At 47.3% G+C, this 27,583-nt stretch overlaps 1 protein-coding gene across 3 annotated transcripts in view; it reads right to left on the reverse strand.

Moving 5' to 3' along the window:
- Window positions 1-25,856, reverse strand: part of TMEM229B (transmembrane protein 229B) — a 36,371-nt gene extending 10,515 nt beyond the window's left edge. The window contains exons 1-4 of one of the 3 annotated variants that reach the window (XM_077909714.1): window positions 25,208-25,856; window positions 24,055-24,134; window positions 13,661-13,834; window positions 3,827-4,008 (exon numbers count right to left, since the gene is read on the reverse strand). In XM_077909714.1, coding sequence (XP_077765840.1) covers window positions 3,827-3,953 — 127 coding nt within the window. In that variant the 5' untranslated portion in view covers window positions 3,954-4,008; window positions 13,661-13,834; window positions 24,055-24,134; window positions 25,208-25,856. Of the gene's footprint in view, window positions 1-3,826; window positions 4,009-13,660; window positions 13,835-24,054; window positions 24,135-25,207 lie in introns of those variants that run through there. The other 2 variants (XM_077909712.1, XM_077909711.1) reach the window with 2 other exon arrangements.
- Between the last annotated feature and the right edge of the window lie 1,727 nt (window positions 25,857-27,583).

A 27,583-nucleotide genomic window follows, 5' to 3' on the forward strand; every position in this document is an offset into this window, starting at 1 on the left:
ACTGGGGAGCTACATAGCTCCCCTGGGGGCCCCTGAGAACAAGGCAGTGGGGGACGCTGAGTCCAGTTCCCTGGCAGGCTCTGTGCTCAGAGTGAGTGGAATCAAAGAGGAGTGGGCAGCTGCCCTAACATCTGGGTGAAAGATGCAAGGTCTGAAACCATCCTGAGCATCCTCTGTGGTTATCAAGTTGAGGGTGGGGTGGGGTGGGAAGAACACATGGGCTTGCTCTAGGGCCAAAAGGGAAGCAAGTGGAGCTAAATACCTGTGGTCACTGGCTAACCCAGATGCCATAGAGTTCCACCCCTCCTTGCTATGGGCATCCCCCAGGAAATTCCCCTGGGATGGTCCTCCCTCCACCTCCCATGTCACAGGAATAATCAGGCACTCTTCTCTACACTTACCATGTATTAACTCACATAATACTCAAGCCTATTTTATAGATAGGGCAATTGAGAAAGAGAAAGCTAAATAATTACAGCTATAAAAGGCAGAACTCAGATTCAAAGCCAGCAAGTCTGGCTCCAGATCCTTCTCAGCACACTGCATTGCCCTTGAAGCTGACTACAGGCTCCTCGGTGGGTGACACCATTTTCTGAGTTTCTACTTCTGGAAGGCTAGAATGGTATATGGAGAGGCAATAGGAAGCAAGAAGGATGTGAGCATCTAGATAGATCATTAGTGAAGCTCAGAACTGGTGTCAGAGCAATTGAAGGCTTCCAGCACATTCTGAGAGGCCAAGTTCTGGTCTAAGGCCAAGTTCTGGTAAGATCCAACTGACGATCCTCCAGAGTCATAGCTGACCCTCAGAGGACCACAGTGGCAGCCACCTCTGAGGGCCTCAAGGCACGTGCCATTCAAAGACCTTTTACGAGGACACAAAGTTTCCCTGACTGCCAGCCCACCCCCGTGTGGCTGGACATCTCAGATGGCCCAACCCAGCCATGCAAATACCAGCCAAGAGCAGTGACCAGCATCACACTGCCCAGAAAAACCCAGTGCCTGGAGCAGCAGCAGACCACTCCACACAAGGCAGCAGCCTGGGGAGGATTTTAGAAGGCCTCAGATGCTAAGCAAATCCTAGCTGGCAGGCATGATGGGGCAATCGGACTTGGAGAACAGAGTCAGCTTGGCACAGAAGTTCACGAGGGCTCAGGCAGGGATGGACACCCTGTGGTGGATGGGGGCCTCAGGCTGGGCATCCTGTGTGTTGTCCACAAGGCTCTTCCCAGACCTCATGCAGCTGCCTCTCTCGTTATTCAGATTTCAGCTCAACTGTCACCCCTGAAACCTTCTCTAGTCTCCAATCCAAAATAGCCTCCCCAGCACTGACATCATCCTGTTTCAGTTCTCATACCGCTTTCACTTTCTGCTATTTTCCTACTCCTTTGTTGTCTACCTCCCCCAGTTAGAACAAATGCTCCACCAGGCTCTGTCTCGTTCAGTACTGGATGCCCAGTGCCTACAACAGTGCCTGGCAATAAAACTTAACTATTATCTGTGTCATGAATGAATGAACAAATGAATGCATGGATGGGCCCACACAGGGCAAGTATAAACACTGATGAGGGCAGGGATAAACAACTAGCTGCCTCAGCCTTCCTCTCTTCTCTTTCTTGGGAAATACAGTCTTTTTAAAATTTCAGTTCTAACATTTTTAAACATCCTTATTATTTTTTCCCCAATTGTAAAAGTCACATGTGTTCATACCTAAAATTTAAATATCACAGAAAGGAATGGCCTAGAGAGCAAAAGTCCCGCATCACCCTACATCTTAGAGAAAGTCACTATTAATGGTATGTTGTGTATTCATTCAGATTACATTCAGTTTTACAGGAAGCAAATCCATGTATCATAGAAAAGGAATTCATAATCCCACCAGGCTAGCCACCACTATCATTTTTCCCTGGCAATCTCTCTCATGTGTTTATTTTACAAGTTACCTTAATGTACTTATTCTCTAACCTGACATTTTCACTTAGTATATCATAATAATTTTTCCAAGTTGCTATATTGCCTATATTCTCACTATTACAATGGTGCTGTGATATTCCACCAGGTGGAAAACTATAATTTCCTTAACCAGGTATTCAGTAGAGAGAGGGCAATTGTTTCCCATTCCCAATATTACCATGACACCACAAGAAATATCTTTTTTATGCCTGTAACAAAAGTATTCAGTCCTTTTCTTCTCTGGGACTATTTCTTTCTTTTTTTTTTTAATTTTTATTTATTTATGATAGTCAGAGAGAGAGAGAGAGAGAGGCAGAGACATAGGCAGAGGGAGAAGCAGGCTCCATGCACCAGGAGCCCGACATGGGATTCGATCCCGGGTCTCCAGGATTGCGCCCTGGGCCAAAGGCAGGCGCCAAACCGCTGCGCCACCCAGGGATTTCTGGGACTATTTCTTTTTTTTGGGGGGGGAGGGGGGGACTATTTCTTAAAGAAAGATTTCTTAACGAGTATCTCTAGAAGTGGGATCACTGGGCCAAAGGGTACAGCAGTCTTAAGACTGATATTGTTGGCTGCCCTGGGGAATTCTGCATTATGTGGAGAGTAGTCTCTGGTCTGAGTCACCGTGTTGCTGCCGTGGCCTCTGTGGTCATCTCTGTTCCTCCCCCTGACTCCCGCAGTTCAGGTACACACCACCCTGGCTACAAACCAACTCAAACACATGCTTCCTGCAAGGCCCTCCAACCACAAACTGATTTTGCAAGCCTAGGCTGAGAGAAGAAATACATGCCAGCCCTGAGTTTTTAATTGTCAACTGACTGGGTCCCCTGGGGAGCTCAGTTGGGTGAATGTCTCAGCCTTCAGCTCAGGTCCTGGGATGAAGCCCCACATTGAGCTCTCTGTTCAGCGGGGAGCCTGCTTCTCCCTCTGCTTGTGTGCTTTCTCTCTCTCTCTCTCTGTGTTAAGTAAATAAATAAAATCTTAAACAAGACAAAACAAAAATCTGTCAAATGGCAAGATCTACCTAAAGCTGAGAAATTCCTAGTTCCCCTTTTCTTTCCCTGCAAGCTCCTGCATGGAATCTAAGGCTCCGGGCTCCCATGGACCAGCCCAACAGCTCCCGAACAGCCTGTCCTGTCAGGACTGCAAGAGCACCAGCTCTCCCTGCCCTGTGTTTCAGGGGAGTTCTCTCCCTGACCCACAGTGGGACTGTTTGCATGAGACCGACAACAGCCTTTAGACTAGACAGGCCTCTGGAGCTTGGGAAAGTGGCCAATCATCATTTTTTAAAGCACCATCAAGGAAAAGCCAGAGGTCAAGACCAGAAAGAAAGGTCAGGGGGTTCTCGCTCTACACACAGCTTGTCTGGACTTAGGAGGAGACCCTCAACAGGCCAAAAGCAGCGGAAGACTTTGTCCTCTTTCTTGGTGGCCACTTTCATAGAGGCTAAAGCACCACAAATCCTGTGCCTCCCAGTGCCCTGGATGCTCTACCCAAGGCCAATGTGAGCCACTCAATGGTTCTGGAATCCCAGATGAGGTAGTTCTCACTACACAAGGGTAAAGCCTGAGGCCCAAAGCATCCATGAGCCTACAGATAAGAAAGAGAATTTAGGAAGACGTCTTCTCCCATGTGCTGGGTGTCTGACATCACTCACGTCAGCCAATCTGGGTCTGGCCCATATTTTAGAGGCCATGTGGCTATAAGATGGCTCCAGCATGTGGCATGACCTGACACTGCTGGGCACTCTGTTCCTATCCAGAACTACAGCCCTGTGACAGGCCCTCGGACAGAACACAGGCTCAGAACTGGAAACCCCAGGGATCACGGCCTTCCCTGTCTCACCAGCATAGACAAAGGCCTATAACATACTCACTTGTCAGACCTTTAAGTGCACGGCTCAGAACAGACATCAGGATCACTGTCCAGGAGTGTCCCGGGTTAACCTTTGTCCTGGTGCCTGGCTGGGCCTTGGTGCCATTCTCAGCAGTGTAGGCAAGCATCAGCCCCAGGGCTCAGCTGATCCTTGGCTGGTAGGCTGGAGGCTTCCATGTGTCCCTGGGAATAAAAGAGGAGGTGTTCATTACTTTATACTGCCCCAGCTCTGAGCCACCAGGCCAGTGGGAGAGGCAGCATCAAGGCAAACACTACAATTGCCTAGGCTCCGGGCTCAGCACCGGGCAGTCATCCCACCGTGCCCACTGGGCTCCTCTCTTGGAACCTACTACCTCCTTTATGCTGTCCTGTTTGCTCAGGTCTGGTTAATCCAGCAATGACAGCCTGGGATGGGTCCCAGGCGATTCACACATGGGGCTAGGACTTAGGGCTTCTTGCCCTGTGAGTAAATGTGTACACATTTGTAAATCTGAGAGGGGGTATAATTTTAGACTCCAGTGCCTTTCTCATTTAGCTTCAAATTACACTTGCACCTTCGCCCTGCAGTGCCTACATCTGTTCTCAAGGGCGGTCAAGAACCTCATAGAATGCAGACAGCACAGGACATTTGTTGTAGCATTTGGGGAGTCCAGCACAACCATACACAGGAAAACGAGCACCCCAACAAAATGTATGCAAGACCCCCTCCCCACAATCCCACCACCCTTATATCCCACTTTATTTTACCACTCTTCTTGTTAAGGCCCTTCCTATGAGCATCAATAACCGGCTACAAGCTGATACAAACCTGATGTTAGGATGCCCCTGGCCACATACACATTTTTAATATATCCCTAAGAGTCGACCATTTGATAAAGATCCTGATTTTAATGTGAAGGTCCTGCAGCTTCTCTGAAAACCCCTTGGATGCAGCCCCATCTGCATGAGCCTGAGGACAGAGCTCAGGTCCAGTGCACCCCTACAGCAGGATGAGGTGGAAGCTGGCACCATCCCCCCGCCCCCTGCTATGTGGATGGCCAAGCAGGGTCATCCGTGGAGGTGCCACCTGAGCTGGTGCCCACAGCCGGCTTCCCCCCTCACCTTACCTCCCAGGCTCTCTGAGCTGGGGTGACTCTGCCTCTGCCCTTTGGAGGCAGCAGGGGAGTTGGAGGAGAAGTGAAAGGGTAGGAGTTGGGACCAAAATTCACTGTATCCATATATGCTTGTGGCCCGGGAGGGTGTGCACCCACACCCGCCACCCCCGCTCCAGAGGCCTCCGCACTGAGACAAGGACGCACTGAGACAAGGACAAGAGCAGAGTGCAGTAGGCTGCCCTGCTCGGCTCAGCCCTCTCAGGCTCCTCCGCACACAGGAGCCTCCACCTGCCCCACCTGTCCATCCTCCCCCTTCTCCCAGCCTGCCTGGCATATACCCATTACCTGGAGGAAAGGGCTTTGATGGGGCATGTCCGACATCCCCTCTACCCCCAGCACCACCATGACCTGTGCCTGGGGAGTTCAATCCCACCCACGGCACTTCCCCTTCCCTGAGCCCTAAGCAGGCTGCATCAGCAAGCACAAGACAAAAGAGAAAGAGAAACCAACGTCCACATCCTCATAGCACAGCCTGCTGGTTGCTGCAGTCAGCCCAGGAGCCTGCTGCTGGCTGAAGTGCCCCCCTGGCAGATGAAGCCGCTGCGGTCCGAACAGGCTCCCTTCCGAGATGGGCCTGGCACAGGACGCGTCCTGCTTCCTGGTCTGCAGGCTCTTTCCGCCAGGGAGCTGGTGGGGGCTGGATGAGGAGGCGATAGTCTAGCAGGAGTCCCACCTCTGTCTCTATGTGCACGAGCTGTCCCCAACCCCCTCTGACACTCCCTGGTCCCCTAGAGGAAGTCCCTGGTGTAGATGGCATGAGGCTCCTTTGTGGAGTGCAGGGCCTGAGCTCTAAGTTTCTGGAGAACATGAATGTGTGAAGAGCCCTTATAGCAACTAACGTGGGCAGAACTTAAGACTTTTTTGAGTATATCATCTCTCACGATTCTCTCAAGACTCCTGCAGGGAGGGCAGGAATCATCACCGCCCACCCCACCCCCCAGCCCCATTTTAGAGATGAAAACTCTGAATCTTGGGACATTAAGAGATTAGGCCAAATCTACATATTTGACTCAAACCCTGGTCCTTGGGCTCCAGAGTCAGCCCTCTCGCCATACAGCGTGCCTTCGAGCTGCTTCCCGTGCCTCTGCATGCACTTTTCATTCACTATAATCTACTTAGTCCTTTCTGTAAGCTGCTTATTTGTAAACATACAGCCCTGAGTCTGTCCATCCAGCTTCATCAACATGCCCAGGTGCTCCTGTGAGACCCAGCTCCCTCCTCATTCCTTTGTGATGCCATCCTCCTAAGCCCTCAGCTATTGCATCACTAATGTGGCCATAGGACTTTGAACATCCTTATCCTGAAACATAATGTCCCATCTCAAAGTTATTATTGTCAAAAAAAAAAAAAAGTTATTATTCTCTGTTTCCCCCTTCACATGGTGAATTCCTCAAGACCAAGGAATTTCTTTTGGATGGATGGACAAGCAAGCTCCAGAAGGGCCCAGCTTAATTCTTGGGTGATTGCACTATCCAGTGTTATTAACTAAACAGCGACATCTCGTATTCTTCTCTAATTTCAAGGCCACTGTCATGAAAGGCCAGTCTCCCACAAAGCACCATAAATGTTGGTTTACAGTGGCAGGGCTGTCTCTGCAAATGAGGGAAGAAAGGAGGATGCTCACTCTCTTTCTCCCACCTCCAAGAGCTATCACCTAGACCAAGAGGTGAGGACAGACGAGTGGGTGCCTTGGGTCTGGGCAATACAGAAGACATGTCACACGAAGAAGGCTGGGGGCAGGAACCAAGCGTCCCACGCATCCTGGGAGAAAGTGCAGGCTCCTACGTGGGCAAGGGGCCAAGTTCAGGCTCAGGTCAGAGAATAACAATGCCTATTCTGTTATTTTTACAATGTGCTGGCACTCTCCAAAGGCACATCCAGTTTTCATGTGCATAGCATTCATATCCAAAGAGGTTTAACCAGCAGCTCCTGCATCATTCTCTCCCCTCCCCTATAACTATTTAGGGTAAGCTGGGCTTGCGGGATTCAATCTCTACTTCTCTGGCCAGGACCTAACAACCAAACCTACCCCCTCTCCACCCTGTCCGTCCTGTCTGTCTGGTCTCCGTCTCTGTCTCCATGGCTCAGAATCTATGAGACTGGAGGCAGGAAAAGGCAGGAAAACACCATCCCTTCTTCCCTCTCCCTCTCTCCTCTTCCCCAAACCTTCCCCACCCCAGGTGCCCACAGAGTAAAGAGAAAATGCCCCAAAAACCCACTGGGGGAGCTCAAAGGGCCCTGGTTCTTCCCACATGCCCCCGAACCATGAACCACGGCTTTCACTTGTCCTGTAGTAAGACCAGTCCTGAAATGCAAGTGGGTTCAGTAACTTCCCATGCTAAAGTACACATGCAACAGGAATTCCAAATGCCCCAGGGGAAAGGCTGTGTCTGCTCAGCTCCCTTGGGAAGCAAGGAGACCCAGGGCCTCGGGCCTGACTGGCAGAGGTAAGGTTGCTGGAGACAGGAGACAGAGTGTCCACACACTCCATTTGACCCTGTCCTTCCACACCATGTCCCCTCATTTGGGGATCTGGGTTCCTTGGAATCTGGGTTTCTCTGCCAGCCAGACATCTCAGCACTCTGTTTTCTGTCTCACCTGCAGACCACTCTCTGTCCTGTCACCTTCCTCTCCTTCCTTCCTTCTCCCCATCCAGCCCCTCTTACTTTATGTGCTTTTCTCAATGTCCTCTTCTTAACAAACCCATACCACCCGTCCCCTACACCTTGGAGGGTGGTCTCTGACCCCAACCCCTTCCCTTACCCCCCCATCCCACCCCCTGGCACAGGGTAGCTGCTGCTCGCTGCCTGAAAGGCTGGACAGCTGCTGGGCTCTCTAATTAGCTGCCTGGCTGCCGTCCCAGAGCAAGGCATGTGTTACAGTAAAGAGCCGCCTCACCTCCCCTTCATCAATAATCCCTTATGCAGATCCCATCAGGCAGCAGCTGAGGGGCCCTGGAATCCTGGTCACATGAGACCAGCAAGGCTCCTCCTGTCAGCTAGCTAGAAAGGGACAGACAGCAGCCTTGCAGCCTCACGGACTAAGTGACCAGAAATTTATTTATCCAGGCTCTCCCTATTACTGCCCATGTCCTTAGGATGTCTCACAGGTTCCCTCACCACCCCACACCTTTGGAGCCCCGGGAACCCCTGCCTCTTTGTAGCCTCACCAGTGGAAGCAGAAAGAAGTCCACTGGGACTTTTGGAGGATAAGCCTGGGCCCCCCAAATGACAACCAGTGCCCTGCTTTTCACAGCTTTCTACAGCCAAGCCACCCCAGAGATTTCTAAACAACCAGAGACCTAGTCCAAGAAGTCCTGTTGAGGCTAATTTGTTTATTCAAGGTGTTCCATTCCAGTGGTCAACAAATATTTATGGAGCACCTGCTGAAGGCCACACGCTGAACTGAGTGTGAACCAGACAGTGTTCCTGCCCCCTTGGAGCCTGCAGCTCTGTGGGGAGACAGAAAATAAAGAAGCTAGTTGACACACTGTAATGTCTGACAGTTGGCCACAAAGAAGGAGAAAGGCCTGGTGAGGACAGAGAAACTGGATGCTGGAGGGCAAGCCTTAAGCTTCTCTAAGGAGGTAGCTGTTGGGCTGGTGAGACTGGGGACCTCAGAATGGCCCATCGGAGGCCAGCAGCCTCCCAATAACGCCGCCTTGCCGCCCTACCTAACTCAGTTTACAAAGACCTGTAACCCTGGCCCTAATCGGAATGCCGCCCTGCCCCCATCCTGCCCCTGCGGTTTGCCTGGGGGCGACTTCCCTGACTTGGGCCTCCTCTCCAAGTCACTGAACCTTGCCCGGGAGTACTCCCCATTAAAGCACTCTCGAACCTACCCCCTGGCTCTGCTGTCTTTAATTTTCTCCGCCAATCATTAAAAGAAAACCTAACAGTGGCACTTGGGAATAGATCAGGATGATGCAAAGAAGCCTTTCAAAGAGCTTTGGGAAAAGCATTCCAGGAAGAGAGAACTGTAACTGAAAAGACCCTGAGGGAGGAACAAGCTAAAAAAGCAAGTTTGAGGGGCGCCTGAGTGGCTCATTCAGTTAGGTGCCCAACTCTTGATCTCAGCTCAGGCCTTAATCTCGGGCTCTAGTTCAAGCCCCACATTGGGCTCCATGCTGGGTATGGAGCTTACTTAAAAACAAACAGGGCAGCCCGGATGGCTCAGTGGTTTAGAGCCGCCTTCAGCCCAGGGTCTAATCTTGGAGACCAGAGATTGAGTCCCACATCAGGCTCCCTGCATGGAGCCTGCTTCTCCCTCTGCCTGTGTCTCTGCCTCTCTCTCTCTCTCTCTCTCTGTCACTCATGAATAAATAAATAAAATATTAAAAAAAAAACAAGTTTGAGAAATAGCCTGGCCAGAGCATCTAAAGTTAGTGTAATGAGGGGGTCAAACATTGCCTGCCCCTGATTGCAAAGTCACTTGGTGGTCCCTACGGTGTCAGCTGGGCCAGAACAAAGCCCCAATTCCCGATTCCCAGGGAAACATGCCCAGCACAACTGAAGGCTCCCCCTGTGGGAAGGGCTTGGAAATGGCAGGTCCTAGTCAGTCATTTGGCAATGCACTTATCTACAAATAAAGGGAAAGTGAAATCTTTTGACTGATGGCCTGACATTTCCATCTGCTTCTCATCCAAAGAATTTAAGTAACTTTACTAGGCCTTCTCTGGCCTGAGTGCTTCACTTTAACAAGGAAGTCACTATTCCTTTTTAACTCCAGCTAGCTTGTTAAGGCTTCTGTCATTTGGAATCAAGAAAATCCTAACACATGTGATTGCCCCCCATTTGGACCATACCTCTTTGGCATAAGAATCACATACCTGAGCACCACCTGCCCACCACTGTTGCCATGCACACCAGTGGCTCTGCTCTTGCAGACAGTGAGGGTCAGAGCTGAGAATAAGAGAAGTCGGATGCCTTGCAAGGTGTGTCCACCTCAGCAGGACGTATATAGCTTTGGAGGCTCCAAGTCTCCCTTCCGGACACTGTTCAGACTTTGTTATTTCTCCTTGATTCATGTGACCCTTGCCAGCAACCTAACAACCTTGACAATCTTCTAGGAAGAGGACATGTGAAAACTAGAAAACCCTGGAGGAAAAGTCTAAGCCAAGAACTAGTACACACCTACCTTGTTTTTCTACAAATTACAGAACAGCACTGTCCAGTTTGATAGACACTAGCTACATGTGGCTATTTAAATTTCAATTTTAGGGGTGCCTGGTGACTTAGCTAAGCATCCAACTTGATCTCAGCTCAGGTCTTGATCTCAGGGTCATGAGTTTTGGCCATGTGTTGGGCTCCATGCTGGACCCTGTGTTGGGTCATGCTGTGCTCCATGCTAAATTTAAATAAAACTAAAATTCAAAAAATTCCATCCCTCATTGTATACTAGCCACATTTCAAGTGTTCAGTAGCGACATGTGGCTAGTGTCTACCATACTGGACAGTGCAGATATAAAGCATTTCCATCATCAAATAAAATTCTATTGAATTGCACTACTTTAGAGCTTACCCAGGGTAACCAGAAGGCTGCCAAATACACAGACCTAAAATTCAGCTACATTTTCTTGCTCTTGAAAATCCTTTTCTTCTGAATGGACACCCCCTGCCCTTCCTCTCTTCCTCAGGCTCAGGCCTAGTTAACCATGGTGAGATGGAGCCCAGGGGAACCATGAACCCTTGTTCCATGAAAGTCTCTGTCCAGTGCCTGAACAGTGACTTTTATCCAAGAGCCAAGATAGGGCTCATGGTGAATGAGGTCAGCACTGGGTCTTTGGCCATAACTCAGTTTAGGGGTGCTGCCTGGAGTTGTTTAAAAAGTCCAGACCATTTATTAGATACCTCTTGTAAGCCAGGCAGCTTCCACACAGGCCATCACCTCGAACCCCCTCCACAAGTCAGTGAGGCAGACATTAACTTGGATTTCCTCAGGAGGCAAGCAAAGCTCAAAAGAAGTTAAATGACAACTAGAAAATGGGAGGGCCAAGAGTTTTCACCAGCACTTTTTTCTCTTACACCAGTCATGAGAGATGGAGATGTAGGGACCTTCATTTACCCAGGGCAATGAGCCACCTACAGTTGGCAATGGGTTCTCATGGTGGAAGTCTTATGTGAGCCTCCCCTCCCAGCCTACTCAAGTCCACCCAGGGGCTTGGAAGAGCTGCCTCCAAGGGTCTGCCCATGAAGGCACCATTACTGAAAGACATCACAGCAAAACCACAGGAAAGCCAAATACAGAAGACAAATCTGAGAAGGTGGTAGGGGTCAGAACACAGACATAAGGCATTTCTCCTGGGCAAAGAAGGGAAGGGCATGATAAAATTTTGTTCTAGAAGGCTATACAAACCATGAGTTCCTTATCTTCGCATCCCCATGTCCTGGATAAAACATACAGTAGGGACTCAATATCCAAGTGCTGAACAGGCGAAGCGGCAAGGTGCAGGTCCTCCCTGAGTGATGCGGCCTGGCCAAGCAGAGCCTGAAAGGTGAGGGAATGAGGTGCTCTGAAGGAGCTGTGACGGTCTCCATCTGGTCTGCTCAACATAGGACCCAATCCGAATGCCCCTTTCACTTAAATAATGGCCCAGAGGGAAGGCCCTCAACCACCGGGCTGGGCACTGAAGGCAGCCAGGCACTTCCACCTTGAGCTTGAGCTCAGCAGCCCCAGCCCCTCACTCAGGCTCTCGCTGGACAGCTCCATCTACTGTGAAAGCACCAACTCTTGCAACACTTTCAAAATAATGGCTCCAAACAGCAGTTAGGCAAGAGTAATTAAAGGGATGTTATCGCAGTCAGTCTCTCATTAGCCACGTAATTAGACTGCTGAAAATAATTAACATTCCTTTTGACAAAGGAAACAGAGGAACCATTACGTTCATTAGAACAGCCTCAAACTAGCTTGAGGAAGGCTGAGAAGTCATCCCCTCCTGGTCCTGCACAGGCCAGAGTCAGCATCCGGTAACCCAGACCTGGTGGCGAGTCCTGCCCTGGCCCGGATGCCCCGAAGTATGTATTATGGGTAACAATAACACAATCGCATATCCTCAGAGAAAAAGCACTTGAAGTAAATGCATGACTGTATCAAGACAGCAAGGCCGGGGCATGTGCCTGTCTCCCCCAAGGCCCAAGAACATGATGAAAGAGACATTTTCTAGGAAGAATAAATCCATTACAGCACCAGAAAACAAGAAGGAATGATATGGGATCCCTGCAGATGGAAAGTAAAAGGGAAGAAACTGATAGAGAAATCACAACCCGCCCAAAGTAAAACCATGAAAATAAGTAATAACAATAATAACAGTAACTGGCACTCATACAGCACATATCCATGACAGACACTAGTCTAAGAACTTTACATGTATGATTTCATGTAACCTTCACAAAAATCCTTGACATACAGACTATTAGCCTCACTTTATAAGACCCAGAGTTACACAGCTTTCCCAAAGTCATAGTACTAATAAGTGCCGGGTTAGCATCTGAACCCAAGCAAGTGTGGCTGAGGGTTCTATGCCAGGATGTTGGGCTGGGGTGGGGGTGCAGCCACAAGAAGCCTGGAGTGGTTAGTGATTGGATCTGGAGCAGCCGGGCAAGTGGGCCCCTACTCACCCTCCCACCCATGCTGTACCCTGGACACTGGGGCAGGGAGGCAAAGGTGACATCTAGACAGCAGTCCCTAGTAGGCACATCCCACTTCCCTGTCCACAACCGGAGATTGGCACAGAATTGGAGTTCACAGAGCCGTGATTGAAAAACCTCACAATACAGGGCAGCCTGGGTGGTTCAGCGGTTTAGCGCTGCCTTCAGCCCAGGGCCTGGTCCTGGAGACCCGGGATCGAGTCCTACATCAGGCTCCCCCTCTGCCTGTGTCTCTGCCTCTCTCATGAATAAATAAATAAAATCTTTAAAAGAAAAAAACCTCACAATACAAAGAGAGGAACACATGACCAAGACTCACTAAATATTTGACAAAAACCAAAACCACCAAAGCAGCACTAAATTTGAGAACAGAAGTTATAGGTAGAAAACAAAATAAAGTCGACAGAATGAAACATTTTTAAAAGTACAATTACTATCCTCTGAAGGATCAGAAGGGCTACTGGATCCATGAACCAAAACAAGTCTGATATCAGAGGAATGTTAAAGACCTAACAAGTGAAGGAAATACACCACAGTGAACCAGTTATCTCTGGATGAAAGAATAATCTCATTAGAATTTTTCTTTTTATATGTCTGTTTTTCTAAACTTCCTATACTGAATATGTATTATTTTGAGAGCTGGAAAAGCTCCCTTTTAAAATGCCTGGCATGAGGTAGGAGCTCAGTAAGATTTGGTTACAGAGTAGGTCCTGCCTACTGCGTCAACTCTTAGCCCTACCCAGGCCGGCTGGTAATTCATCACACCAGAATCACACCACCCACACCCCATCCCCCCACTTCTGTGCACACAGCTCCCCTCCTGGAGTGCCCTCATCCCTCCTCCGTTTACCCATATTTGCCTGTTCTTGGGTGCCCAAAGACGACCTTCATCAAAGAAAGGTCGCTGCATTCCCCTTAACTCACTCATCCCTCTTCTCCAAACTTCTAAGGGCACCTGATTCTCCAGGGACATGGAACAGCTCTGGTTGAACTGCCCAGTGGGGTCACAGCGTTGACAACTTATCTGCCCTTTACCTTTCAGTGGGTCCAAGTTTGGTATCCCGACTCTATCGTAGGCTCCTTAACGATACCAAGAGGGCACGAGCCTTCTTTTTTATGCCCCACTGTGTCCAAGTAAAGCAGAGAAGTTTTTGCAAGAATCCGCTTGCTTATGTATCAGTTAAGTGAATGAGGAAGGAGCTGCTCCTCCTGGTGGGAGTAAAAGAGGCAGATTATTATGGAAATGCAGTTACTCACCGGGCTGGACCCCAGGCACCTGGACACCTGGGCGAGGCCGTAATTGGGTCACTTGGTCTGGTCCCAGACACCTTTAAACTCCTACTACTTGCATAGGATCCAGAAATACCTGAAAACCCAGAGGGTCTGGCTGGTAAATCTAGAAGCAAAATGTTGATGAGCAGGATATTCATGAGGTCTTAGGATGTCTCCCCACAGAGTGCTTACTAGTAGCAAGGAAAAACGAATAAACACACAGTGAAGGAATTGGATAACACCTTGGCCAACAGCTCAAATGTAACATCACATGTAAGGGGCGAATGGCCACCCAGCGCCTCAGGTTGTAATATGCTGAAAAGGACACAACACCACTCACGGAAATCCCAGTCAGGATCATGTAACCCAGAGTCTGAACATGAGGCAACGTCAGACCAAATCCAAAGGGAAAAATATTCCTTTTTTTTTAAAGGGGGAGGAGAAGGCTATATTCTTCAAAAATGTCAATGTCCTAAAAGACAAAGACAGGCTCAGGAATCATTCTAGATGGCAAGGGGACGAAAGGGACACGACAACTAAATGCAGTATGGGATTCCAGACCAGATGGTGTACTGGCAGGGATCATGGGGAGGTCAGAGGGTGGAGCCATAAAGGACATTATTAAGTCAGTTAACAAAACTGGAATACTGCTAGCAGGTTAAAGTATCGTCTCAACGTTCAATTTGCTGAAAGTTATATAAAACGACATTCTTATCCTTAGAAAATCCTCACTGAAGGGTTTACAAATAAAGGGCCATGATGTAGGCAACTTTCTCTTAAACAGTCCAGAAAAAACTTGAGAGAGAGAGAGGGAACATAAATGGGACCAAATGTCAAAAAGACTGAATCTGGATAGAGTATATGGGTGTTTTGTACTATTCTGTAATAGTATTCTGCAGCTTTTCTGTAAGTTTGAAATGACTTCCAAATAAAAAGTTTGGAGGAAAAAACAACAACCAGAGGGGCCCCTTCCACCAGGCAGGGTGTGGGGCAGGGGTGCAGCAGACATAGAGGGTGAATCCAGGGAGGACACTGGTCATCACACATCTGTATTGAGCACAAAAAATTCTAGCTTTGCCAAAATAATACACGTGGACATATTTCCTTTCCCAGTTTTGACTTCCCCTGTTCTTAGGTCTCCATCAGGTTACTCTTTCCTCTCCCCATGATCAGCAATCTTCTAGGAGGCCTCCCTATTAATACCAGAGAATAAGACTGATTAACCTTTTGGGTGTATTCTTATTATATGTAGTTAATATTTTCTGGAGATATTTTGAGATCTCTTTTGTCCACAAGGCCATCAGAACTAGTCGGTTATATTTGTTAAGCCAAGTCTCCTAGGTGTTATATGATATATGCCCCCTCCCCCCCCCCCCCCCCCCCCCCCCGCCAAATTTTGTAGCTAGTCCTATTCATACAGCTTGACTTCAGGCCTTTAGGCCCTATTCCTCCCTTTGGAGATATGCAGACTTCCTAGGGTGTGCACCCCATTTCCCACCCCCCACTTCCCTCACCACCACCTGACTATGAAGTAAACTTCACTCCTACCACAAACACCCTGGGTACAGCCTCCCTCCCCAGGTGCCCTGCCTGTTGCCATTGGGTGTGGTCACAACACACAGTTGACACAATCTCTTTAAGCAGCCTCCCTGTGGGCTAAAGGGAATCAAGCAAGCCATCACATTGTACAAATTCATTTATTAATTCAGAAGTCCTCATATGCATCTTTTATGTGCAGACTACTCAGTGCTAAGGAGGCTAGAGTATGAAAGCTTAAGCACAAGAGTGGGGCGGTTGTTTTTAAAACACTGGAAATATAAAATTTTGAAAATTCTACTGTAACATCAAACACCAGAAAATGAGTAGCAATAGTAACGTACCCTCTCACAGTGCTTTTCACTCAAATGAGCCTTTTTAAGTTCATCTCATTATTCATGAATTCATTCCCATCTTCAATAGCCAATTACTCATAATCTGTGTTGTGCCACCAGGAACATGCAAAGCCCATTGAGGCAAAGGCTCCACCTGGACCACAGGAAGCTGCCATTCTCTGTGGCCCTGGATTGCCCAACCAGCCTGTACATAGATGCTTAGGGTTCTGGCCATGATGGGGCACCAAAGAAAATTATTTAAAAGGAGAGAAAATTAGAGTCAGAAAGAAGCTCTTGTGGCTTCAGGGAACCAATAAATTTTGCTGTTTCTGAAAACATGACTCTATCTTGTAACTTAGAATTACATTAATTTATGTTTAATTATTTATAGGACCATAAACCCATCAGTTCTGACGGCCTCTAAAGATCTTAAACCAGCCCAAACAGTAAGTATAGGTTGCAGTCCTGAATGCTGACAAGAGTCAAGCAGGCAACTCAAATTAAGACTCAAGAGCTATTAAGAAAGCAGGACTAGGGGCTCCTGGGTGGTTCAGGTGGTTAAACGTCCAACTCTTGATTTCTTTGGCTCAGGTCATGACCTCAGGGTGATGAGATAGAGCCCTGCATCGGGCTCCTCACTGAGCATGCAACCAGCATACTTAAGCTTCTTTCTCCCTCTCCCACTCCTCGCCCACCTTGCATTCTGTCTCTCACAAAAATAAATAAAGCAAGCAGGACTGACAGGACTTGGCAGGGCTTTCTGGGGAGGGTGTCAGAGGGAGGGAGGATTCAAGGGTGACACCCAGACTTCTGACTTGGGCAACAGCATGTCATTCTCTGAGAGAAGAGGATACAGGGACAGGGGAAGAGACAACCCACTACAAGCTGCCTTTCAGATGCTCCAAGTCTGAGCTGCTCACAGACTCTGGCCGGAGGGAGGTCTGGGCCACCAGGTGGATAAAGCAATAAAGAGGGGAACCTGCTGGGGAGAAGGGGAGGGGGGTGGTATCGGGGCTGGCTGAGGACAGGGCATTGAGAAAGGGCCAAGAAGGCAGGAGGACCCCCAGCAAGGAGGGGGCTAGGGAGTGTCAGGGGTCATGGTCAACTGCAGAGGCAAGTCAAATAGGGGCTGGAGGGGGCACCTGGGTGGCTCAATCAGTTAAGCATCTGCCCTCGGCTCAGGTCACGATCTTAGGGTCCTGGGATCTAGTCCTGCATCGGGCTCCCCACTTGGTGGGGAGTCTGCTTCTCCCTCTGCCTCTCTTCCCTCCAACTCCCTGCTTGTGCTCTCTGTTCTCTCTCTCTAAAATAAATAAAATCTTTAAAAAAAAAAAAAAAGATAGGGGCTGGAGAGACTTAGCAGCACAGAGGTCACTGGGGGCCATTCAGTAAGGAGGAGCCCCCACAAGAGGTGACTGAGACAGTGTGTCCTGATGACCCTTGAGGATAACTCTTTTGAGAAGTTTGCCTGTGAAGGGATGGAGATAGAAAAGCTGCTGGAGAAGCAGCAATGAGGGGGTGTCCTTTCTCCCTGCCATCTTCCCTCTTTCCTAGATAGAGACCTAAGGAGGTTTAAATGCTAAGAAAAAAGCCACAGCAAGGGAACACTTATAGATAGGAACTATGTTGTGGGGTACACATGGATGCTCTGGCTGTGGTGGAGAGCACAGTGAGCCACAATCCCAAATGCCAGCAGGACACATGCAGCATCATAACCCCCTTCACAGAGAGCCAGGCATCTGAAGTTAAGGTCATGCAAGTAGTGAGGTACTATAGCCCAGACCTGGAACACAGATAGGTCTCCGGTTCCTGGTCCTGGTGCTGGTCCTACTTCCAGGATTCCAGACTAGTAGTTCTCAATGGGGCCACCCTAGGGTTGGAGGGACCCTCTGTCAGCACCATGGTGGATGGGAGTGCTTATAGGTACTCAGAGGTGAGGACCTGGAATTCCCACCATGGTCCACAAACAAATTCTCCCACATGATGTTAGAACATCCCACTGGATATTCACAGAAGTGAAAAGCCCATTTATAATCATCTACATCTAGAACCAAACTCCCTTTCTGAAATAATCACAGAACATTTTGCATGGTTTTAACATATAGTGAATTGTCTGGGAATACCTTCATAGTGTAATTCGAGGGGATACTATATTTCATATCCTTTGGAACTTTACCAAGAGTGGTTGATCATCTGGGATAATCACGTCAACCTCAGCAGTGCTCTCTGGTATCAGAGTCACCCACACACACACCTGTATCCTGTGGGTATTTGTGACTTTCATGTTCTCAGTGATTCTATGTACAGGTTCAAGCATCTGACTTCTTCCTTCTGTTTTCTGTGTAGTCATGCCCAAGCAATTACATACTAGAACACACGATATTGTATTATAAGTAACCTTTCCTTTCTATTTTATGTTACAGTTAGGGCATTATATTGATTTTTTGAAACATGTACATATGTAGGTCATATTACTTAGGAATTTTATGTAGCATAATCAGGAGGCATTACAAATAGTTAGGTAAAAAGGGGGCACCATTCCAGATCATGTGCCCCTAGAATCAAGAGAAATTGCAGTGTCAAGGGGAATCAAGGGGTGAACAGGATTAGGAGGGCTTCCAAAGATCAATCCCACGGAAGAAATTCAGTGGTCTGTTATGGATATCAGCATGAGGCTCCTGAATGATGGGTGTACAGACAATGTGGTTCAACCTATGAGGTGTAAGAAAACTATTAAACTGGACACCTTTGGGAAATTTCATCTCCAAGATTAATTTAAATTATACTATATCTCAGCGTTTTCCAGCATAATGATGATAGGGATCAGGGAAATGATAAACGGTCCAATGTCTGGAGGCAAAGATGTGTTTAGAAGAAGTCAAAGAAATAGGTGCCAAGCTAGGTCTGGGGAATATCTTCTTAGTGGATGAGAAGATGAGTAAACAGTATGTAAGAGGATGCTTACGGATATTTATGGAAAATGCTATATCGTGAGGAATCACAGACAGGAATAGGGATAGAGAAATGATCTCAGAGGACCTCCACTAGGTTAAAAGGCAGGCCAGAATACTTAGGGCTCAGATTCTGAGAGGATAGTTACTTAATGGCGGGAGAAAGGTGCCCTGAATTTCCATGAGCATGCCCATTACTGCCAAATAAGGACAAAGGGCTGAAAAAAAACATTTTTTTAAAGGTATCTTTCAGTCAAGACAGGATAGCCAACTGATTCATGAGTTCTCTTCAGTCTGGGAGGGAAGGGCCTGGAAAGAAAGGAAGAGAGAAGCCTGCCAGCTTGGAGTGCCAGTGGAAGGTTCAGAACAAGACTTCGGAGCCTGGTTCTTCTACAAACACTTGCAACCTCTGTTTCCTCATCAAAGGATGAATAAAACACAATGGAGGGGTGCCTGGCTGGCTCAGTTGGTAAAGCACACAACTCTTGATCTCAGGGTCATGAGTTCAAGTTCCACATTGGGCATAGAGATTACTTTTTTAAAAAACACACAATAGAACACTTTAGATTCCATTATCATACATTTTTCTATTGTTTTCATGTTTCCCCAGGAGCATCTGTACATACATATATATTTTTTTAATTTTAAAATGTCAGGCAGGGCAGCCCAGGTGGCTCAGCAGTTTAGCGCCTCCTTCAACGCAGGGTGTGATCCTGGGGTCCAGGGATCAAGTCCCATGTCCCTGCATGGAGCCTGCTTCTCCCTCTGCCTGTGTCTCTGTCTCTGTCTCTGTCTCTCTCTCTCTCTGTCTCTCATGAATATATAAATAAAATCTTAAATAAAAAAAAGAAAAAATCTTAAATAAAATAAAATGTCAGATCAAAGCAGCTGTGGGGTTATCAAGCAGATTGACTCTCACATGAGTAGCTACATCACTTCCTAGAAGGAAGTAAACGAACCAGGCTCCCTTGGGCTCCAAAGAAACACCCAGATGTAGGAAATGCCTCCAGGCATTATTTACAAGATGCAGAACTGATTCAGCCAAGGAGCCAACAGGGCCCCACACGTTGAACTGAACTGCAGAATATCCAGCAGGTAGCTCCCACTCTGAGGACACACCAGTTCATCCCAGAAACAGGGAAGTGGGAAGAAGAAAGCCTTATTGGTTCAGGAGTCATGCAAGGCTGGGGCTAGGTAAGGAAGGTGAGGCAGGAGCGGCACAAACTTTAAGGAGGCGCCACAAATCAAGATAAACAATCTCGTAATGCAATATTTCTAAAAAATCAAATTGGTACACGAAGGCATGAGCTGTCATGTTGCAATCAGAGCTGGGATTAGGGCAAGGCCAATGAGGCAAGGGCAATGTGAGGTTCTCTGATATTAGATGCATCCTGCTTAACAAAGGCTAGTCCCACTCGCAATGCCAATGGCACCTCTGTAGACAAATACCACCCAACACCAAAATCCCTTTCCCAAATTCAGAATTTCTTAGATTTTTTTAAGAGGTGATGCAGAACACATCCCGTAGATTACATAATCCCCCCCCCAGCAGGGTCTGAGGCAGCACACTCAATTTAACACATTAACATTTCTGCAGTCAGACCTATGAATAGTCACACTCTGCATAGCAGCTAAGTCTGGATTAGGTTTTGTCATTACGTGAGTTAAAGAAAAGTTTTCGGTTGTAGAATGTTTTGGATTTTGAAATTGCAGATAAAGGTGTGTGGGCCTTAACAGCATTACATTAGATCTCTCAAAGATAATAAGGCTAGCAGATTGGACCTAAACTTTTGTTAAAACTTGGGACACCTGGGTGGCTCAGCAGTTGAGCCTCTGCCTTCGGCAGCTCAGGGCATGATCCTAGTGTCTGGGGATGGAGTCCCACATCGGGCTCCCTGTGAGGCTCCTGCTTTCCCTCTGAACTACGTACCTGCCTCCTCTCTCTCTCTCTCTCTCTCTCTCCCTCTCTCTCTCTCTCTCTCTCTGTGTGTGTGTGTGTGTGTCTCATGAATAAATAAATATAATCTTAAAAAAAAAACTTATGTGGAAAGGAAAACTGCAAAGCCCTCACTAGTGATCACCCAGAAAAAAGTGATTTGTAAAAGTTAGTCAAGTTCAGGGCAGACTTACAGAGGCATTTCCGAACAGTCAGCCAACTAACAGTCAATCCATCTTGTTTGTAAAAACCTTGTGCAGAGTCCTGGGAGGCAGAAGATAGGCAAGACACAAGTTCCAGCCCTCAAGAGCTTAGACATTAGTGGAGACAAGAAGATAAACATAAATCCTGGTATACTGAAAACTGAAGGGAGCTAATCCTCACTCACGCTTTCTAAACATTGAAATAAATGTTGAAATCATTGAAATAAATGTTGAAATCGTTACTGGAGGAGAGGCAGGGGGAAGGGTAAATGGGTGATGAGTGCTGGGTGTCGCATGTAAGTGATAAGTCACTAAATTCTACACCTGAAACTAATATTACACTGTATGTTCACTAATGGGCATTTAAGTAAAAACTTGGAGAAAAAAAATATTGAAACTAAGGTTTGGAGGGGTCTGCGATCTTGCGTAAGTTAGCAAACAGGCAGTGAATCGCATAGATCAAAATCTGGGTTTGCTAACCGCCCTTCACTGCTCTCTGCAGAAAAGCACATAATAATCACGAACATAGTAACGAAATTCTAGGAGGAGTAGGAGATCCCAGCCCAAGAGGTTTTGGTCAAAAACACCTTTACAGCAAAGATGAGGTCTGACATTGAAAAAGGACTTTGAACTGGGGAGGCAGAAAAGCAGAGGAGGGCCCTCTGGGAAGAGAAACAATATATGGGGCAGGGCGTGTGCCTTGCAGGATCATCAGACAACGGGGTGAGGCTCCTGTAAAGGGCACAGAAGGAACCACAGAAAGCCAATGCATGGAGAGCTTGAACGCCAGCCTGAAGATCCTACAGTTACGTCCTTAAGGCAGCATTTGCCAACCACCTACTTTCCACCTGATGACTTACAGCCACCCACCACCCTTGTGGACAGAGACAATGTGGAGTGGGTTAAAAGAGCATGCTCTGGGCTCAGATTCTTTCCATCAGAATCCGGGCTCTGATGCCAACTGAACAAGCTGCTCAAACTCTTTTTGCTCAGTTTACTCCTTTGTAGGATGGAAGTCATAAAAGTATCTCCTCCATGAGGGTTAAATGGAAGAGCATGTTTATGGGATTGTAAACAGTACCTGGCATTATGAGTACTCAGCTAAGTGTTAGCCATTGTTAACCTTTACACTGAAGTTTTTAGTTAAATATATACTGTAGCTTTATCCTGAGCAATAGTATTCATGACATCAGGAGCTTCTTGTGACAGTTATGGTTTTGATAAACATTTATCTGGAGGTTAAATCAAAAGTCCTAACTAAGGCACTGAGGATAACAGGTCTGACACTGCCAAGCCGGTGAGAGGGGCTTCAACGGGATGGCTCTGGAAACTTGATGTCTGACCCTGCAGCTGGGAGGACATCTGACTGGCATCTGACTGGCACAGGACCAGCATCTGCCCCCCACCTGAGGCACCCAAGGTGGGAGACACAGACTGGCCATCTGCTATCAAAGGAGCCAAGGCAGACGGCTGAGTTGTCTTGGTCAGCCTGCGTTCCCAGGTTCACTGCACCAAAGGACGCATGATTGTTTCCTCTGGCTAATGGAGCCACATGCAAGAGAAGGCTGGCAGGAGACCAGAACAGGTCTTGTCCAAGAGGGCCACTCAGACAGACTGCAGGGCCTTAGCTGGAAGAGACTGGAGGTAAATCACTGGGTTTTAGGGGCTGATGAAAGAACAATGATCTAAAGTAGAGGATAATTTGCTCTTCTCAAGACAATTGGAAGTGAATGATCCCAAGCAACTGGTAGGGGAGGAGTCTCTGAGAAAGCCATGAACATGGCCACAAGAGAGAATCAGCATCAAATACCTGCTAGGCCCAGGAAGCTGGAAACCTGCAGACAACAGCGCTGGCCAAGGAAGCCGTTTCCTGTCCCTCCCAGTCCAGTGACAAAGGACAGATTAAGTACTGAATTGAGACTATGTTTTGTGACTTAAAGAGACTACAGGACCTTCTACTACCTAAGAATCACCCAAACAGTTATGGGGCCTGCTTTTCATCCCAGGGCAGGGAAAGAATGAATCCCACTGAATAAGTATAAGGAGATAGTGGAAGACAAAATTAAATCACTTTATGAGTGCAACCCAATGAGTCTTGTTTCTTTATACTTATTAGAAATGTAGCTACTACAATGAAATGTTTTGTCCCCATGCTAACTAAAATCATCTCTCATACTCCCAGTGGTTTGGTAACCACCCCTGGAAATCACTGGTTTAAGGGCAAGAAGGACTAAAAGGAAAAGTAAGGCAGGCAGCGCCAGAAAAGATTGGTTTGGTGGATTCAGTGGGAATTCACTTGCTCCTCAACCTTGAATACAATGGAATGAAAATCAATGATGTACCGACAGACAGCAGAATCCAAGGGTCCTTGGGCAAATCGCTTTGTTTGAAGAGAAACTGAGATGACCCAATCCCATGAACAGAAAAGCTGTACCTCCCTGAGTTCCTAGGCTGAGCCTCCCCGGGAGAGTGAGGGCAGCAAGAGGAGGCATGTTCTCATTAACACTGGTCTCCAGGAAAGTATCCGCCAAAGTCCCCAGGTCCTGGAGCCCTGGGTGGGCGGGGTGGGGGGTGGGGCTGAAAACTGGGTTAAACCAAGCCCTGGAGTCTGCTAAATCCAAGTGCAGAATGTAAAACATAAACCAATAAACAACTTCCCTGCTGCCTTCAGTTGGGGACAGCTGGAGGATGAAGGAAGTGAAGTTTAAGTTTTAAGACAAGGTACAAGGGATGCTCCTCGCCAGTTAGGAGATGGTGCTTACAAGGTAAACAGATGCCACCTCTCAGCTGCCTCACTTAAACAAAGGAGGAATGGCCTGATCCCGTTCCCCTTCACAAGAAGGGACTTACTGCCACTCTGACTTTGTCCTTAATTCCCAGTTTGGCTTCTTTCCCCTTCAACCCCACCTCTGTCCTCCCAGCTGTGACTTCCTATAATTCTAGACCAGCTCAATTATTCCCTGAGAAAGGACAAAATCATCCAGACTCTGCTAGGTCAGCCAGCATTATTGCTGGAGGAGATATTACAGAACCTCTCTTTCAATGTTCTCATCTTACATATAAGGAAATGAAAGGCCAAAGCACTCATGTCACATGGCCAGAGTCACTGAGCTGAGGGAACCCAAATCTCGCTGCTCCCCTAGAATGATGCTCCATTATACCCATCACACTAACTCTCAAAGCAGGGTCGGCTTACCTCCCCAGGCCACCACCTCAACCTTCATTCATCTTCCACAAACACCTCAAAATGGCAGAAGTGCCTTAGAGTTAACTTGCCTGGAAAAAATAAGGATGAAAATTATGAGAATCATCTCAATGAACTAGCTGGTCACTTTGAAGGCAGTATTCAGTGGCCACAAATACTTTCTCAGAAGAAAAGGATAGTCCAATGCTTGGTACCCTTTGCAGAGCGTTCCTGGGACCCCAGAGTCAGAATCAGGTCTCTACACCTGGACTATAATAATGAGCAGAAACTAGGTTGGAGGATGAGGTGTAGAGTCAAGAATCTGCAAAGATAAGCCATTATGACTAGTGGCAGTAGAGTGACAGAAAGAAAAGTGCTGCCCAGAGAGTCTGTTCAGTGAGAGAAAAATTTTGGCGTCAAAATGAAATGGGGTTTATGAGATACATTCCTATGCCAAGCAGAAAGTCTGTTCCCCTTATAGTAACTCCCAGGCCATCTGGTCTACTTCCTCAGTGCAGGGTACCAACCTCTCTCTCTTCATTGGGATGTTGTTTTCCAAATAAGAATCTGTACTTCCATCTCCTCTTAACTAGCTGTGTTTCATCCACATCAGCTCTCTTTCTCTTTCTTATATCTTACTAACACTCTCTCCACGTTTACCTTCTCCTCAACATCTGTTCCATCCCCTGGCCCAAGGTTATAGAACACAGCCGAATCAGACAGATCTCAGTTCAAATCTCAGGTTGGACACTTGCTAGCCATGCGACATATGCAATCACCTTATCTTTCAGAACCTCAGTTTTTCCAGCTTTAAAATGGGGATAATTAATAGCAGCTATCTCATTGCTGGGAGAGAAAGAGAACATATGTCAAGTGCTTAGCCCAATGCCTGGCATACAGGAAGTCTTTAATAAATGATGGCTGTCACTGTTATCATTGTTATGATCACTGAAGCCAGCCAAAGCTCCATTTGTGGAATTAAGGCTCCGAGGGCTGAAATCAGCTGTCCAAGGTCACACAAGTGAATCAGGGAGGATCCAAGATTTCCTGATTCTGGAGGCCTTTGCCAACCATCGGCTCCTGCAGAAATGATGCCCAATGACCTAGAAATCTGAGTATCTGATCACATCCAAGTACCACAGCTGATGATTTAACGAGTACTCACCATGTGCTAGAAACTGTGCAGGCTGTATGAAAGCTCTAAGGCACCCAATAAGTCAGTGTAAGAAAGTCATCCCCTTGTTCATCGCAGGCAAAAACACAGTCATGAAACAAAAATCTGGAGCTGCTCCTTGTGTCACCCAGTGCTGACAATATTTCTCATCCACATTTGTTTTAAGAAGAAGCTGAAAGTAAGACCAGTGCCCTGGCTGCCTTATTCATGGCTTTCCAAAGGCTTCTTGGACTGGGAATGAGAAGGAGGGGGAACCTACAGACTACAATGGGATCTGGCCAAGGATGGCTATAAAAAAAAAAAAAAAAAAAAAAAAAACGTAGGGTTCGGCAGTAGGCTAAAAATAGGTCCCTACCATTGCTCCAAAGTACAGTGATTATTGTCTATAAGGTGGGCTTCTGGCTGCACCAGGGCCTGCCCTTCCACCGACCATGCCAGCACTGAAACCATGGAGCCCAGGAAGCACATTTTATCTCGAAGCATGAATCACCCCTCAGAGGTCCAGAAAAGAATCCTCTCTTTGTGGCTCTTCAATCTCCTTCTTGGCTGGCATCCCTAGATCCTCAGGGCTGGTATCGAGGCCTTAACGAAAACTCAGGGTGAGTGACCTTTCTGATGGAAACGGACCATTCCAGAAACTCATGTGATGGGGTGCCTCTTAAAAACTGAAAGGAAACAGTAAATGAATGAACCAGCTAGAAAGCATTTATCATTCAAGCCCAACTGCGGAAGCGGTCAGAAATGGCTAATCCAGTGTATTCTGAACGTGGGGCTTCCGAAATAGAAAGGAATGGCAGAAAATGCTCTCAGATTATGCTCCCCCTCACACACACCAATCTATTAGATCTCCCTACATGAGTTTGGGATTTGACAATGCTAGTCCCTTTTTTTTTTTTTTTTTTTTTAACCGTATGCTTCTTAAGGATGGAGCAGCAAGAAGGAGCAATGTGAGACCCAAGTCCTGTCTGTATACTGTTGGCCCTAATTTCAAGGATGCTGTCCCTTCTACAATACCAGTCACATTAGAGCCAAGAGCCCTGAAAGGATATCAAGCTCTCTGTTGGGGAGTCAGCAGAGTGAAGGATAATGGGCAGCTGGCTCTTCAGAAACAGAAACTGGCAATGACTTTCGTTACTCCTCACACTGCCAGACAGGACTGTGACCAACCCCAAAGACAGAAGCACCAACATCAGAGGAGGGTAGAAAGTTACCTTGCAGAACCATCCTTTCAAAGAGCAGAGGACCAATACGACTCTGCTTCAACCCCACTAAACTTATACATAGGAGAATTGATGTTAAAGTGAATATTGAGGACCCTTAGGAGGAGGAGAATGGGCGCCTGCACCTGCAGGATGGGTGTGAGCACAGGGAAGGGAGCAAGCCCTTCTTTTTTTTTTTTTAATTTAATTTTTTTTCAAGCCCTTCTTTTTATCTGGGAACAAGACCAGACATATTTAGCTTTCACTCTATCCAGGGATGTGAGTTGCAGCGGTGAAAGCCACTTCCTTTTCCTTAAATCACCACAGCATGGAGCATCCCACAGTGCAAAGCCTGAGGCACATATGCATCTGAAACCAAACACGGGGGTAGCTGAACTCCATGGGTGCATCTTCATTTTATTAGGGACTCTCTAGTATTTGAGTCTCAATCACTGTTAAATCTCAGGAAAGGAACACCTGCTGCATGCAGACATTCACACATGCTACATCCACTGTTATAACTCTCACTGTGGCTCGGTTTACCTCAAGGGAAACCATAACCAAAAATGCTGCCTCCTAGCCTTTCCCCAGCAATCCGCTTACATTTTACTTTTCTTTTTCTTTTTTTTTTTTACATTTTACTTTTCAAATAAAAAGCCTCTGATTTCTGCGAGGTGGTGGTATAGCAAGCGGAAGACCTGGCCAGAAAGGCTGTATTTCTTCCTGATATCCCTTCTGACATTCCCTCCTTAGCCAGGTGTTGCCACAAAGGGAGCTGAGAGTTTGCCAAGTCAGACATCATCCACACCTTAAAAGGAATGTTCCTGCAATAAAAGAAAAAAAGGGAGAGAGAGAGGAGAGAGAGAAAAGAAAAAGAAAACCTAAGTCTTCTTGTCTATAAATTGGGGGTGAGGGGAAGAGGTAGAAGGAAAGTAAAGGGATACAAATTTGAAAATGACCAGGCTGTGAGGGGAGGGGTGGGGTTAGATTTCCCTTCCCTCAAGGACAGCCAGATCTGATAGGGCCTCTGATAAGACCAAACGGCTTCGCTTTACTGCCTGTACCCAGGTCTCGTAACATCAGAGTCCCCAGCATCATCAGAGACCCTTCTCAGAGCTTGGAAGGTGACTGTCACTGATGTCCAGGCTGCAAACTGTCTACCGGGAAA

The sequence above is a fragment of the Canis aureus genome, chromosome 9, assembly GCF_053574225.1.
Source record: "Canis aureus isolate CA01 chromosome 9, VMU_Caureus_v.1.0, whole genome shotgun sequence".
In the NCBI taxonomy this organism is placed as follows: Eukaryota; Metazoa; Chordata; class Mammalia; order Carnivora; family Canidae; genus Canis; species Canis aureus.